Source organism: Lagenorhynchus albirostris, chromosome 15 (assembly GCF_949774975.1).
Source record: "Lagenorhynchus albirostris chromosome 15, mLagAlb1.1, whole genome shotgun sequence".
NCBI lineage: Eukaryota > Metazoa > Chordata > Mammalia > Artiodactyla > Delphinidae > Lagenorhynchus > Lagenorhynchus albirostris.
Genome location: NC_083109.1, coordinates 27,914,145 through 27,931,055, shown reverse-complemented (window position 1 = coordinate 27,931,055; position 16,911 = coordinate 27,914,145). Strand labels below are relative to the sequence as shown.

General features: G+C 51.7%; 1 protein-coding gene across 1 annotated transcript in view; it reads left to right on the top strand.

The window, feature by feature from the left end:
- Positions 1-2,037: 2,037 nt before the first annotated feature.
- Positions 2,038-16,911, top strand: part of RSPO4 (R-spondin 4) — a 39,526-nt gene continuing 24,652 nt past the window's right edge. Inside the window, exon 1 of the mRNA XM_060124770.1 lies at positions 2,038-2,116. Coding sequence (XP_059980753.1) covers positions 2,038-2,116 — 79 coding nt within the window. The remainder of the gene's footprint in view (positions 2,117-16,911) is intronic.

The following is a 16,911-nucleotide window of genomic DNA, read 5'->3' as shown; positions in this document are numbered from 1 at the left end:
CAGCCTCTGCCTGACTCCCATGCACCCTGCCCTGCCCCAGCCCTGCTCACCTGGGGGATGGCCTGCTCTGGACTCTGGAGACTTCAGGACGGGTGGTGGCTGGGTAGGGGCTGACTTTCAAACTTCTTAAAGTTTGAAATTCTAGGGTCATCTCATTTCTCCAAGTACCCAAATTCCATGTATAAGCTGGGAGACTCCTGCATCTGGAGAACTCATTCATTCATTCATTCTAGAAACATGTTGCATACCTGCTCTGTGTCCAGCATGAGCTAGGCTCCAGGCATCCCAATATGACCTCATCTCTGGTCTTAAAGAGTTGACAGTTCAGAGGAAGGGACAGACAAATCCATAGTTACCACCTGCTGTGATACAAGCTGTAATAAAGAGATTGTGGGAGCCCAGAGGAGACACTGGACCTGGCCTGAGAATCAGGGAAGGCTTTCTGGATGAGGGGCTATTCAGCACTGGGTCCTGAATGAGTCAGTGGGGATGGGGATGGCATGTAGACCAACATCCCATGGAGAGGCCACTCATGAAAGGCTCAGAGGTGTAAGAGGCTTGGAGGTGTCTGTGAAATACTGCAAGGAGTTGAGATCTGGGATTAAAGGGGTGAAAGGTGGAGTAGAGGGGAAGACAGAGATCAAAGAAGTCAGAACAAGAGGGCTTTGTAGGGTCTGGTGGATGGGGACCATGCTGGGACACCTGGGTGCCCATCCCACCTCTGCCTTAGACTTGCTGGGCTGCCTGAGCTAGGCACCTCCAATCCCGAGGTCTCAGTAGCCCCATCTGTGGAATAGAGCCATTTTGGGGGGGGGTGGCTCTGACATTCCACCAAGACCCCTAGGATGTTGTTTGTCAGTATTCGTGGAGCCCTACAGAAGAAGAACAGCCAGGGCAGAGTTGCCTCACTCTCTGTGTTTCCCTCCCCCGACATGCCCTCAAATGTCTTCATTATACTGGGGGCCTTACTAAGGATGAGGACAAGGGGCTGGAGAAGGAGATGCCGGCATTTACCTTCCTTTTTTTTTTTTTTTATCAAACTACACACACAGGACAAAGGAAGGATAATTGGTCAGCAAGAGACTGTCAAGAGTAAGTTCCTCTGTGCCCCAAGCAGTGGCTAAAAGGGTGGACACTGGACCCAGACAAACCACTGATCTGCTGTGTGGCCTTAGGCAAGTCACTTGGCCTCTCTGAGCTTCCCTTTCCTCCCCTGTAAAGTGGAGCTAATCAGAATAGAACCTCGCTGGGCTGTTTTGAAGATTATATCATGTGTAAAGTGCTTAGAACACCACCAAGCACGTAGGCCTCAAAGTGATAGGCAGTATTATTCTTACTCTTACTGTTTTTAGTGGGCAAGGTGGCCGGAGGCAGGAGTGCACCGTTTGTTGGGGAGAATGAGGGATTTGGCTCTGAAAGCGTTAAAATTGTACCAGCTGCTCCCATCCTGTAGACAAGGCTGGAGGAAACACAGTTCAGGTCCTGGGCCCCTTCACTGGCTAATTTATCAGGTGCTGGTCACTTCGGGGCTTAGGAGAAAGAGGAAACAGAGAAAGCGGAAAAAGAAAATCCGAGGCCGAGAGTGGGGTGGAGGGAGATGCTGAGAGGAGGGGGTCACCTGGCGTCCGCGCGTCTGTACCTCTGTGTGTGGCGTGGAGGGCCGTACCTGTGTATGCCACGGGACAGTGCCGGGCGCGGGAACGACGCCAGAGCGCGCACGGCGTGACAGACCGACCTGGCCGGGCGACCCCCTCCAACCCCACCGCGCGCCTTCCCCAAGCGGGTTAATGCACCGCCCCCGCCTCGCTGGCTCCTCCCCGCCCGCCCCTCCCAGCCCCGCCGACGCCCTCTCTAGACCTGGAGGTCGGCCCCTGGGCTGACTGCAGGTCCCTGGCGGCGGGACCGACCCCGCACTCGCGGATGCTCCCGGCGCGCCCCGAGCAGCCCCCGTGCCCTCTGTGCCGCCGCCGCCGGTAGCCGCTGGGCCGTCGGGCCTCCCAGGGAGCCCCGCGCCCCCGCCCAGACCAGGCTGCCCAGATGCGGGCGCCACTCTGCCTGTTGCTGCTCGTCGCCCACGCCGTGGACATGCTCCCCCTGAACCGAAGGAAGAAGCAAGGTACGAGGGGCAGCCGGCAGGGTGGCCGGGAAGACGCCGCGGGATAGTCAGGGGGGTCGCCCCTGGGGCATCTGCCTGCTGCCCGACGCCCGGGGCTGTTAACTCTTCCAGACTGCTGTCAATCTCACTTTACAGATGGGGAAACTGAGGCCCCAGGGCACCCGTGGGGCAAGCTGGACCCAGAGGCTCTCCAGGGAGGGAAGGAGCTGCCAGGGCTCTCTCATTGCCCCCGCTCCCTATAATCACAGCATTGCTGGGCGAGGGGCGGGGGAGTGACTTTTGCAGAGACAGGAAGCCTCAGGTGGCAGGCTAGAGGTCGCAGGGCCTAGGGGACAGAGTTAGTGGCTCAGAAATCATCCCAAGCATGCATACTGAGCCAGGAGTGACATAAAGAGCCCTGAGCTGGGAGTCCAGATGCCCCGGTCTCAGCCCCATTACAGACCCTGATCCCCCACATCACTTTCAAGAAGCCAGTAATCTTTGGTGGGTTCCCCTCTGGTGAGGGCATGAGCTGCATGAGCTCAGAGAGACCTGAGTTTGAAGACATTTATTCTGGGATGACCTGGAAGACGTCCAGCCCCTCTAAGAGCCTCAGTTTTTCCATCTTGACCTCCTAGGGCCACTAGGAGGATGTACCAAGGTTCAGACCATAAATGTACCTGGGGCACAAAGCCAGGGGCCCCTTGCACTCTCACCTCGGGGGTCCTGTGCCACAGCCCCTCCCTGAAGGAGTCAAAACATCCTCAGGAGGTGGGTTTGAGGCTGTCCCTGCAGAGCCAGGGTTGGCAGAGCCTGGGGGACCGAGGAAGGTGATCAAGTCCCATACCTGAGCCGGCCGCCCTTTGGCCTCCGGATGGCAGTCTGAGAATCAACAGCCAGCCACTGTGCCCAAGGTTTTCTGCTCACGGAGGGAATCCCCACTACATCCTCATGACATAGGGCTTACCCCATTCTAAAATCCAGGTGCCAAGGCTCAGACAGGCTAAGTAACTTTGCCAAGTTGACCAGCAGGTGAATGAAGACCCTGTGTCTTCTTTCCTTGCAGCTCTGGTGTGAAGTCTGAGCTTGGCTACGTGGGAAAGAGAACGAGAGTCTTCCCTCTGGGGGATTCTAGTCCACCTGAGTGAAAAAGCCCTAAATAGACACAGTTACTCCTGGAGTGAAACAGGAGGCAGAGAGAGGCTGTGGGAGAATTGGGGGTGGGATCGGGTGGGACAGAGAGACTGTGGCCTGAAGGACTTCAGCTCCAGGTGTGACTGGATGGAGGGATCCAGGGAGAGGAGAGGTGGGTGGGCTTCACATGAGCTGGGGGCCTTCTGGGACCTCATGGGGACACTGCTCTGTGAATGGCCCTTGTATAGTAGTTCCAGTCATGGGCTCTGGAGTCAGCCTGCCTTGTTCAAATCCCTGCTTCCCCAGTTACCAGCTGAGTGACCTTGGGGAAGTCACTTTGCCTCTCTGAGCCTCAGTTTACCCATCTGACGGTCTTTTAGAAGCTCTCTATGATCTTTCTCAGTTCTTAAAAAGACCAAAAAAATAGATTAAATAAAAATTGTCTCCTCAGCGACTCCTCTTTAAAATAGGAATAATAATCTTCAGTATCCAACTCACAGGGCAGATGTGGGTAAGACTGAATGAGTTAGTGTGTATGTTACACGAGTAGCCAAGTACAAGTCATTCTCCTTTCCTGTCCATTGCGTCCTTTGCCTCTCATAACAGCCTAGTGGGGCTGGGGGGATGCTTATTTCCTAGACAAGGAAACTGAGATTCAGAGAGGAAAATTGATTTGTCCAGCGTTGCACAGAGGGTTAGTAGCAAAGCAGGCTTGAATCTCAATCCGTCTGACATGACGCTGAGAAGATATCTCCTGAGCTGTGTTGGTCTTCTCTTCTCAGAGCCTCACTTTCCCCATCTGAAGAGGAGCCGGTTTAGAAGATCTTTAAGATGCTTTAAGATCTAAAGATGCTAAAGATCTTTAAGATGCTTCTCAGTCAGTTCTGAAAGACACACACACACAAAGAATAAAGAAAAAGAAAACTTTCAGTCCCTCCCCCCATCCCCAGTTGCTCAGTGAGGTCGGGCATGGCTGCGCCTTACATAGCCACCATTTGGTGAGGGGGCTATTGGCACCCCTCCCCACGGTAGGTGATCTCTTGCATCTGGGACACATGCATGTCCAGCGCAGCGTCTTCAGAAAGAGGCTTGTGGCTCCATTTATCAGTCAGGTGCAATGGAGATAGCCTTGGATTTCAGTCCAACCGCCAACCCCTTTGGGTAAGTGGATTCCACCACCACCTGCCCGCTGCCCACAACCTTGGTTTCCCCATTGGCACTGGGGTGGAGGTGGAGGGGTAGCAGAAGGCTTCCTGTAGCATCTTCTGCAAGGTGGTCATAGGAGTCCTGGCCAAATAGGTATGAGAGATGCTGGCTTTAGCAGATTTCTTAACTGTGGGACTTATCAGAGGATTCATAGTGAAGAGGCTGAGGATAGAGAGTGGGACCTTTCCCAAACCAGTTACAGATTAGAGACCATTTTTCGTAAGACAGCTGCTTGGAAAATTGCACATGAGATCCCTGAGGGTCTTACCAGATTTGACATTCTGGTCTAACTTTGGCAGGAGAATGTGTTCTGAAGGCACCTAGGTATTGGCAGTGTCTTTTCTTTCCTTTCCTTTTCTTTTCTTTTTTCTCCCTCCCTTCCCCCTTCCTTCCTTCCTTCCTTCCTTCCTCCCTTCCTTTCTCTCCCTCTCTTCCCCTTGTTCATTCAACAAGCATTACAGGGCAGACCGTGCGCCAGGCTCTGTGCTGGGAACTTTGGGAGTGCCAAGGTGAACAGACCTGGGGCCTGTCCTTGAGAAGCTGCCAGTGTGGAGGGATGCCCTTCCCTGGCCCTCTCCTACCTCCCCTGCGTGCCCGAGTTCTTGGCCCAGCCTTTGGCCTACTCTGCAAGGCCAAGAGGAACACTCGCTGGGCCCAGCAGCCACCCAGGCTGAGCTGTCACCCTCGGGGCCTGGTTCCCACAGACCCATGCTTCCTCAAGCTCCAGCATCACTGTCTTTTGATGAAACCTAATTTTTCTGTTTCCAAGACAAGAAAGACTAAAAGAAAAGGCTTGAGAACGGTTCTTGGATCTCAAGTGACTCTTACAAAACAACATGTTGATTAATTAAGTATAAATGAATCAGAACCAGATGAGGACGTTTCTCTTGAAACATGCTGGGGTGTCCCCGCAATAGGACAGTCGGGCAGGGTGAGGGGGCCCTGGTCTGTACTCCTTCCTCAACACGGAGCTTCATTTAGGCAATGAGGAGAGGACAGGCCGTGACTGACTTTCCCAGCGTCCAAGGCCTTCTGGGGAGGGGGCTTGATGGAAGCAATTGTCACCCACATTCACATGGTGCCTTTAGATCCTTCTAGACCTGAGGCAGCAAAGGGCAGAGGGAGGAGCTCTGAAATTCAGGGCCCTCTCCTTCCCTGGATGTGTGATTTGGGGCAGTCCACCTACCTTCTGCATTGGTTCCACGTCTGTGAAATGGGAACGGTTGTACCTACCTCTTTGGTGTTTGGGACGGTTCACCACAGTCCCGGAGGGAAGGTGTCCAAAGGCATAGAGTAGGTGCTTCCTGAGGACTCAGCCACTTCCCCCTCCCATTTTACAGCAGAGCCGGATGCTCCCTGGGCTGGGGGAGGGGAGTTTCATGCAGGTTGAATCTCACCTCTGCCCTTCTCCCCTCTCTGAGCCTCTTTTTCTTTATCTGTAAAAGGACTGTGGCAGCACCCACTCCAGAGTCCTGTTAGGGGGACTGAATATAATAATTCTCTGTAAACTGAAAAGCCCTATGCGGATGGCCAGGCCAGCAGCACCGTCCCCTGTACACAGACAGAGAAGCTGAGACACAGCAAGCAAGTACCTGAGGCAGGGGTGGCGATCGGGGACGACCCAGGTTTCTAGTCTCCAGGTCAGGGCCATGGCTGGGCCCAGAACAAGGTGTATCCCACAGACCACCCCACCCCTGCCCAGCCACCAGAGGAGACCCTTGAGGCCACTTGGGGCCAGCCACGTGCCGGGAGCTCTGCATGTGGGTTTCGACATCTGACTGACTATGGCGCTACCTGTGTTACACCTGCTTCCTAGACAAGGGGTCTGAGGCCCCAAAAGGGGCAGGGACCTGCCCAGGAACTCCCAGAAGCCGAGCTCTTACGTGGACCCAGAGTTTTGGAGGCTCCAAAGCCTGTGCATAGAAAAATAAATGAATTCTGCTAGAGACTTGCCGGGGGCTGCAAGGAGGAGGCATCTGAGAAGAGCCTATCAGAGGGCTGCAGAGGCGGCAGCAGCATAGGAGCTGGGGACTCTGGCAGGAGGAGGGGAGGGTCTGGCCGGATGGGAAGGGCCGAAGGGGCTGTGTGGCAGAGGGGGTGGAGGTCCGATGGCAGACAGGCCAGAGCCCAGCATCTCCTAGGGATGTCGGGAATGGATCCATCAGAAAAACTGACATGGACAGGATCCCTCAGTGCAGCCCAGAGAGGCTGGTCGGCGGCAGTCCTGGGCTCAGCTGAGGAATCTGACACTCAGAGGTGGGACGTTACTGGCTGAGGTGTCACAGGATAAGGGGACCTTCTTCCCTTTGTTCCCCTGCCTCCTCTAGTCCATCTGTCAGTCCACTGTCTCTTCATCCATCTTTCCATCCTTTCATCTAGTGAAAAAACTGAAGCTCACGTCGATGCAGAGTTTTTCCATCAGCAGATGAGGGAGATGAATTTAGTAAGTGCAGCTAGCGTTTAGAATGCCGAAATGGAGTAGAATGGATAAAACAGAACAGAATGGTATAGAGTAGAATAAAATAGAGTGGGGTCGGCAAACTGTTTTTGCAAGAGGCCAGATAGTTACTCTTCTAGACTTCATGGGACATATTCTTCCTGTTTTGTTTTGTTTTCTCACAAGCCTTTAAAAATATTAAACCATTCTTAACCTACAGGCCATACAAAAAGAGGCCATAGCCCAAAGTTAGCCCATGGGCCATAGTTTGCCAGCCCCCTTTTTAGAAGATAGCAGAGTGCATTGCAAGTGTTAAGATTAATTATCATTTTGAGAAATGGGTTTCGGCTTACATATGTATGTGAATGTATGAGTGGGTGCATGTGTGTGCACATGGATGTGGGTGTGTGTGGGAGTGTGTGAATGAGTGTGTGTGTACTCTGTGTACTGTGTGTGAACTGATGTAAAAATGTAATTTTTACCATTCCCCCAAAAGTGCGGAACTTTTGGCCGAGCCCAATGCAGTGCCCCTGACAGCTCCGAGAGGCGGGTTCTAGGGGATCCCGGTATTGCAGATGGGGAGACGAAGACCCCATGGGTCACACAGCCATAGGCGTGTGAACCCAGAGAGTCTGGCTCTGGGGCCCCAAACAGGACACCTTTATAAGTGGCAACTGCCCTCGACACATTTTGCAAACCTGTTTCTTATGCTTGTTTCTAACGGCCCAGGATCTGGCAGCCACGTCCTTCCCAAGGTGTTTTCTTTTCCCAAGGTAGATTTTAGCCCTAGGACCCATTGGGGGCCTAAATATCCCTCCTGCATTAGACACCCTCAAGCAGCCAGTGAGCGCCGGACATTGCATGTTCCTTTCTCATCGGCCCTCCCCCAACCCTGCCAGGTGGATGTGGTTGCCCCTCTTCCTTTACAGAAGAAGCAGGCTGGTTCAGAGAGAGAAACTGGCTTGTCCAAGGTCACATAGCCAGTGTTCCTGATTCCAGAACCACAGGAGCAAATCCCGCCTACTATAGACTGCTCCAGAAAGTCTATCTAATGCTGCCATTAACCACCCTGTCATTTATACAGCACTTTATTGTTTGCAGAGCAGTTCAACTTTCATGTTCTCTCTGGAGTTCTGGAGAAGGTAGAATAATGGAATGTTAGGACTGAAAAGGCCACTTGAGACCTTTGAGACCCACGCTTGTAAAAATGGAGCCTCAAGTGAGGAAGTACCTCACCCAGCATCACCCAGCCAGGAGTGGAGGTGAGGATGCAGGAAAGCGAACGGGGGAGGTGAGGGTGGCCTTGGATAGGCAGAGGAAGGCAGCTTACTCCAGTGCCTGGAATCTGGTTTAGAGCTTCTCAGAGCCTCGGTTTCCCCTGTGTGACTTGGCCATACTCAGTCTGCTTTGCCTTTCTCCCAGGCCTAGAAGAAATGCTAGATGAGAGGATGGAACCAAGAGGGCTCTCACAGCTTGAAGGCTGTCTGCAGAGGTTTCTTAATAACCAGAGGCCAGCCTGTGGTCCAGGAGCCTCGTAAGGGCCTCCAGAGTTACCTGAGTGCCACATGGGGTCTGTGGCCTGGCTGTGTGGTTCCATAAGAGGGACCTGGTGGAGGCCTGGGCCCCACACAGAATCACCATGGCCTGGAGGGCAGTCCTTCCATCAGAGCCCCAGGCTGTGGACACTGTCAGGACGTAGATCAGCCCCAGACCCTGTGGACACCCAGGAGCACACGCCTCACGTATATATCCACACGCATATATGTTCCTAAAAACATTTATTTATTTTTTTTAAAGTACTTTATTTATTTTTTTTAAAGTACTTAATTTTCACTGGCACCAAAGGTTTAGAAAAGTCTCTTTCTGATTTGGTTTTATGGTTGAGCATTTACTCTATGCCAGATGTTACCTGTGTTGTTTTATTTTATTTGTCAATGTCAGGTACTATGCATATAAACTGACTAAATTCTCCTAATAAACCTGTGATGTGGGTACTGTTATCATCCCTGTTTTACATATGAGAAAACCGAGGCACAGAGGGGTTAAGTGACTTTCCCCAGGACACACAGCCAAGTTCAAATCCTTCCTAGTCCCAGAGCCAAGCTCCAACTACTGAGCTCAGTTGCCTCCCACCCTTATTTAGTCCTCACGTCAACTTGCGAAGGGACTGTTATTATCCACATTTTACAGAAGAGGAAACTGAATTAAGAAGAGAGGAGCATTAGTTGAAGTATGTGAAACTACCATTTCTGTAGGTTGAAAACAGCCAAATATTAGCGATTTCATATGTTCCCAATAGCTTGGCAAGTAAGTTTGGCAAAGCCAGGATTTAAACCCAGACAATTGATTCCAAAGGTTGGGTGCATAGCCGTCCTGCCTGGCCTCCTCCCAATTCATCCAGGTGATAGCCCACGAGGTGATTTGATCCTTTTATTCTCCAGAGGCCCTCCAAGCATAGAGAGGGCAATCGACTTGCCAGGGTCACACAGCCAGGATGGGGAGAGGTTGGAATGTGCCCCCCAGGTCTCCATAGCCAGAACCTCCTTTTCTCAACCCTGTGCAGTAGTCAGCGGCACTCGGGACACATGAGCCCTCAGCCCCACCCCTGGGGATTCCTCCAGGGTCCCGAAGGGAATGGCTTGTTCCCATTGCCTGGGTGAAGCTCACTCATCTTGAGCACTGCTGCCTCAGGCTAGGCCACTACTGCCTGCCCCTGGGATGGCTTCTTGTAATGCCGCGTGACTCATAGGGCCCCTGCTCTGTGTCCCGTGGTGGGGACTCCTCTGTGCTGCTGTGGGTGGGGGTTCTGTTTCAGCAGCTCAGAAGAAAGGCATTCTCAAGCCCGGGGGACCCAGACTACATAGGGAAACCACTCCCTTTCCCTGCAGCCTGACTGCAGTACCCACAACCGCAGGGGTGGAGACACCCAGAAAGGAATGTCACAACTGCCCTTCTGCAGCCTGCTCTGGTGTTGGCAGGCAGGCACAGCTGTCTCTAGCAAGTGCCAGATGAGCAGTGGGAGGCTGGCTGGCTGTCACGAAGGCCACGGCCTCTACTGCTCACCAGCTGAGTGACCTTGAGCAGGTCACCTCTCCCCTCTGGGCCTCAGTTGGCTAATTTGCAAAATGGGGCATGAAACGCATCCCTAGCACATAGTGAGTGCTCAGTTAGTGACTATGAAGAGTGTCCAGTGCCAGGCAGTGGGTGTGGGATTTGGGCTGTGACAGGCCTGGGCTCAGCTCCCAGCTCTGCTACTGCCGTGATTGGGTGAAAATATTTCACTCCTGAATCTCATTGTTGTCTATCAATACAATGGGGACGATAATAGCATCTACATCATAGGATTGCCTTGAAGGTCAAAATTGTGCATATAACCCACCTGGGAGACAGTAGATGCTAATGAATGGTGATCACAGTAATGCGTCATGGGAAGGTTGGCTCCTTCTAGCATCCAGGACATTCCAGCCTGATGTCAGACATGCCCCCGCCTGTGTCTGAAAGTCCTCTGTAGACCTAACTCTCCAAAAGAAGGTTATTTTGGGGAGCCCAGATTCAGAGGATAGGGAGGTCCTAGGTGCTCTGTGTCTATGGCACAGTGACTCACCCTCTCTGAGCCTCTGTTCACTCCTCTGTGAAAGGGAACCTCAGAGAACAGCAGTGAGGATGGAAGGATGTGTGTGTGTGTGTGTGTGTTGCTGGCACATTATAAATGTATAAATGATGTGATGGCTGTTTGCGGATGAGGCCATGATGGGGCCTGACATCCTGCCCTCTGCCCATATGGCAGGCTGGAAAAACCCAGTCAAATGCTGTCTTTCAGACCTGATTTTCCTTCCTCCTCCCCTCTTGCCCCGCTTCTGACAGGCATCTGAGTCAATCAGACTTAATTCATAGCACATTATCAGCATTAGCCGAGCTGATAGTACTCTTGTATTATTTTATTTCTCTTTCCTTATTTTTTAAATGGTTACACATTGACAATTTTTAATTTTACTCAAAATTTATTTCACTTATTTAAAATTTTTTCATTATTTTATTTAAACATTTTAATTTTATTTTTAAAGTTTTAATTTTTATTAATTTTAATGTAGTTTATTTAAATTTACTTTAAAATGTATTTTTATTTTATTCTTACATTTTATTTTTCTAAGTTTTTTATTTTATCATTTAGTTTTAAAATGCCATTTTATTTTAATTTTTTTATTAATTTTAGTTTTGCTTTTTTTGTTTGTTTGTTTGCGGTACGCGGGCCTCTCACTGTTGTGGCCTCTTCCGTTGCGGAGCACAGGCCCCGGACGCGCAGGCTCAGCGGCCATGGCTCACGGGCCCAGCCGCTCCGCGGCATGTGGGATCTTCCCAGACCGGGGCACGAACCCGTGTCCCCTGCATCGACAGGCGGACTCTCAACCACTGTGCCACCAGGGAAGCCCAATTTTAGTTATTTTTTATTTTAAATCTTTTAATTTTACTTTTTGGATTTTTTTTATTTTAAAATTTTTATTGTATTTTTATGTGCCCACTTTTTTAATTGGGTTTCCTGGATTTTTCTTGTCAGTTTATAGGACTTCTTTGTATTACCTACATATTAATCCGCTGTTGGTTTTGACATGGAAGATGTGTTTCTTCAATCTGATACCCAGCTGCTAACTTTGTATGTCCTTTGGAGAACAGAAATTGTTACTTATAATACTGTTCATGTGATCAATCCCTTGAAGGTTTTTTAGGTAGGAGGGCGTTGTTTCTGCCGTATGTTCTGAGCTTTCTGATTTTACAGAAAGTCGTCTTAAGATGGTCTCATGAGAAGGGTGTGAGCCCCCGATTCTGTATCCCTGAGCGGATCACCCTTCCCGCAAATGATTCTTCCCTGACAAGTGTTGACAGTCCTGATGCAGTAGCCCTCAGCCCTTCCTGAGTACATTCCTGGAACTCAAATTCAGGTGACGCTTCTCTGTCCACCCTCATTCCTGGATGTCCCCTGAGTCATCGCATTTCAGCCAGCACATGTCTGCTGAACACTTGCTGTCAGCTGGCCCCTGTCCTTGGGGCCCCCAGACTGATGAAGGTGGCAGTCCCAATAGAGTGAATAGCAGAGGTGTCAGCTGGAGACCCCCGCCCCTGGGACAGGGGACGTTGGCTTGACGTCCTCCCTGAGAGCAGAGCATCCTCGCAGTGGCTGCCGTTCTCCCAGGGCTGCTTTGGCTGAATAGCTTCAGTTTGTAGACCATCTTATTCCCCTGCATCTCCCTGCATTCTCCCTCCAACCACCTCCCCCATTAAAAGAAAAAGAAAAAAACAGAGCACTCAGGACATTTCTGGGTAACAGACTTTATTAAAGGTCTGGGGATGCTGCTAAGGGCTCCATGGTTTCAGACTTAAGACCACTGGGTTGTTCCTGCAGCCTCCGCTCTTCTCCTGTCTGATCCTGCGCACAGCTCGGGGCCCCTCTTTGGCCCTGAGAGACGTATGACTTTCAGCGGCACCTCTCTGCCTTTGGAGAGCCACTGGGCATTAGGCAGCAGGGAGGGGCTGAGAGGCCATCAGGGGGGCATGGCTCCCAGCAGTTAGGAGCTAGGACTCTGGTTTGCATCCCGCCTGACTCTTCACTGTGGGTTCTTGGGTCAACCACTAACCCTAACCCTAACATCTCTGAGCCTTAGTTTCCTCATCCATGAAAATGTGCAAATGTAGCCCAGCTTTTCAGGGCTGCGATGGGTTTGCAGTGATTTAACACAGGACCTGGTAGCTCAGGATCCTGCATGCTGCAGACGGCATCAGCCTGGCTCTGCGCATCTGCAGACCCGGTCCCTCAGAGGATCTACAGGCGCTCACAGAGACCAGCACCCTGGCTGTGGCTGCTCACCTTGGTTCCAGCCCTTAATCCTGGTTTTAACTGGCAAGAAGGATTATGGTTCCCATTTTGCACATGAGGAAACTGGGATCCACTGACAGTGGTTGTAGAATTTCCAGGCCCTGCAAGCCTAGGTCCCTCCAGCTGGCTGGGTTTCGGTGTGGTGGAGACAGTGCCGCAGGACCACGAGAGGTTTCCAAGGTAGAGCCCCACCACATACTGTGCCTGTGTCCCCTTCATCCATTCAGCTCCTCCCTACTGGCATCACACCATTTCTTGAGCACCTACTATGTGCCGGGTGATTTTTGTGTGCATTAGTTACCCACAACCTTCGAAGATAGGACCCGTTTTACAGAAGAGGAAAGTAGAATCCAGGTAGGCGAAGCCACTTGCCCAGGTTTCCACAGCCCCCATACAGTCTGGGTTGGAAGCCAAGCTGGGGCTCCGAAACCAGAGCTGTTTTTCACTGTGCCGGGAATTGGTGAGCAGAGCCCAGGGCAGAGCATAAGGACAAAGGTGACTCCCATTTGATGTCCTTGGCATATGAGCTGGGCACAGAGCCAGGGGCTCTGCAGGTTATTACCTCCCTTTATCCTCCGGGCACCCCTTCGATAGCATCACTCTCATTTTGCAGCTGAAGTGTGAGGCTCAGAGAGGTGAAAGGGACTTCCCAGAGTCAAGGTGGCAGAGCTGGGATTCATACCAAATGTGTGTGACCTGGACTCCCGCCTGCCCAGCACTGCCTCCCTCCCATCTCCCATTTCCTGGGCAGTTGGTCTGGGGACCTGGCCCGGGCAGATGCCACTGTGACTCACCACTTATTCTCACCTTCGAGAATGACTTAGGGAACCATCCAGACAGGGCCTCGGGTTTCAGTCCAGCTTGGGGGCGGCAGTATACTGCTGGTTTAGGGAGCCACTGAACAGCAAGGCGGCTTAAAGCAACCAGAGGGAACCTTGAATGAGACCTTGTCCTGGTGGCCTGCGAAAGTCGAGAGGCCACAGCAGGTCAAAGAGGCACAACCCGAGCCAGTGGCAGGGAGGAGCAGAAGTGATTCAGGCATCTCTGGAGGAGGCTGCGGGGCAGACACAGTCATGGGATTCTTGGGTTAGGTCCCCTGATTGCTGAGGATGGGTAGCTGAGGTCTGCTCACACCAGCTACCTGCTGCACCATGGGCTAGGCCACTTACCTTTTAATTCTCATAATATCCCACAAGCAAGACTTGTCCATCTGCTGCTCACAGCCAGCAGCCTGGTCCAGACCCCCTAGGTGGTCACAGGCCTCCGCCCTGGGCTCCCAGCTCCTGCCCCCTACTGTTCATTTTGCTCAGCCCCACAGGGAGCTTTCAAGATGGCAGACACTCCTTGGCCTGCACCACGCAGGGCCTTCCCATCTTGCTTCCAGGAGAACCCAGCGCCGTCCACACTCCTTCTGAGCCTACCACCCAGGTCTGGGCTGATCTGCCTTTCCGACCAGTCCCTGTGCTCTGGCCTCACTGCTCTCTTGCATGCTAAACCCCTGGACCTTTGTACCTGCTGGTCCCTCTGCCGAGAACGCTTTCCTTATATGTCTCAGCGAGTCCTGTCTTGTGGCCGGGACCCTCCTCTCCTCTCCTCACTCTGTTTACTGTCATTCACTCACTGTCACTATCTCAAATGACCTCTCTCTCCTTAATGCAAACTCCCTGAGGGGAAGGGCTGTCTTGTCCACGGATGTATCCCCAGTGCCTACAACAGTTCTTGGCACATAGTAGGCCCTCGAGCACATTTGTGAAAGGAACAAGCTTTCCAGTGAGTGGGTGATTGCCTCTATCTTACATATGAGCAAACCGAGGTTCAATAACGGGCCCAGGGAGTGAAGTGCGGAGCTGGGATTTGAAGGTGGGGTTGTCTGATCCCAAGCCTTAGGTTCCCACCTCCACTCTTTATGCCTCACTGCTGAGCAAGACTGACTGGGAGCCTCATCTATTGTGGGGAAGGGGTGACGATAGTTGTGTCACCTGGAACAGCAAGAGCCCAGCCATCCTCAGTCCTAAAGCAGGTGCAGCAGTGGGTATAGCAGGCCTGGCCGCCCCTGGGACCAGGGGCCAGGGACCAGGCTGTTCACAAGGCCAGACAGGGAGAGCCAGCTGGCTGGAGATAAAAAGCCAAAGGCACCCATCCAGAGACCGGGGTTCCAGCCCTGCCTTCCAGTGACCCACTGTGTGGCTCTGAACAAGTGCCTGCCCCTCTCTGAGCCTCAGGGCACCATTTGTAAAATAATACTACTATCCGTATACTACAGAGTTCAAACTTTAATAGACACTGCCCAAATCCTTTATGAAAGTGAGCACTGGATGTTGTCAGTCTTTTAGTTTGCCTTTCTGGTAGGTCACAAGTAATATTTTGTTCTTATTCTAAACATCATTTTGAAAATTATTAGTGCAATATAATAGCTCTTCCTGAGGTTACTGGTCCATTTGTCTTTCTTTTTTGAATTACTTGTAATATTTTTGCCCATTTCACAACCTTGCGTTGTTGCTGTTTTTCTTCTTCTTGATTTCTAAGAGCTCTTTGTATATTAAGGATGGTAATCCTTGGCCTTCTTTTGTGAGGCATAATGATCAGAGTGGACATGTAACAGATCACAAACATGACATTTGCTTTTTTTCTCTCTCTCTCTAATTCTGTTATATCTCTAAAACCCAATCCTTAATAACTTTGGGTAGATCTCAGAGTTTCTGGTATTAAAAAGCTCAGTTTGGTGCTAAATTTTTAAAAACACAGGTCTAATTCAACGCTGCCTCCTTCCCCATCACTGACTTGGCTTCTGGCTCCACTGATCTGCCCTGTGGGGCGATGTGTCGTCCTCCCTCCGTTCCTCCCCTGTGTGCTGGGGAGCAGAAGAGGGATGGGGACAGGGACAGCTGTGTCTTACTTCTCTGGTGCTGCTGTGGCCTCACAAGTCCCAGCAGTGAGAAAACTCAGGGCCGCATCACCAGTGAGCACAAGGAAGCAGTTGGGTCTAAACGTTCCTATGCCGCCTCCCTCCACACCCTCCATGTGTGGCAGGTGCCCTACCTGTGGCACGGCTGTGACTTATTAGGGGAGGAGCATGGCCTCGACCTCTTCGCATATTCCCAGCTCCCTCACTACCCCATGGTACCCCTACAGCACCTTTGGGTTGGAAATTTTGGATCAAGTTCAACAGCCTCCTTCAGTGTCCACGTGATCTGGACAGAGAATTGGCCAAATGGTGGCAGCGCAGGCTTCTGAGAGACTGACCCCTCCCCTTCTGCATCTCTCATTCATTCTCCCCCCTCCCCCAATAGACGTGGGAAGGATCAGCAAGTGTGTGTTCAGTCAGGGGATGAAATGCCCATTTCCATGTCTTATCGGGTTCCCTCCAAACTGTGAGTGCTTCTCTTGCCACCCCACCTGGGTTTAGGGAATTGGGGAAATGCCGTGCCCCGCCGCAGCCCCTGCTAGACAATCCTTCCTGGATCCTCTTCAGACATCGGTTTACACCAGCTGGTAGGCAGTGGAGGGGGAGAGGATGGAGGGTGCAGAGATATCTGGCCTCCCCCTTGCTAAGTTCTGAAGGGGGTGTCTGGCTCCAATTCCATACTCACGAGGCAGCTTTCTTTAGAACACAGTGGTAAGGGGAGGGGAGGACTCAGACTTTGTTTCCACCCTTAGTCACAGGTTTTGGAGCAGCAAGATACATCTTGTTCCTTCGTTCACCCAACGGACATTTACAGAGCACCCAGTGTACCCCGGCACTGTGCATGGCACTGGGAGGCGTGGGTGAATGAGACAAGGTGCCTGGGAAATTTCCCTTCCTGATCTAGTATCGTTTTGCTCATCTTTCTAAAAAGTTTCCACACGTCTGTGATTTGTCTTTTAACTTTGTCCAATAAATCAAATAAAAGAAAAAAGTTTTTGTTTCTTGTTTTCACTGGAGTCTAGACAAGGGCCTGGTATATTGTAGGCATTCAAGAAACACCTACTGAATGGATGGATGGATGGCTATTGGGCCCTTAGAAACACTGAGTTTAACCATCCACTTGACAGATGGAGAAACTGAGGCCCAAAGACAGGGAGGGACTTGGCTGAGGACCCACAGAACTGGGATAAGAGTCCATATCTTGTGCTCTCTCCCTTCTACAAGGTTTTGAGAGGGGGAGGGAGCCTGTGGGGAGAGACCAGACC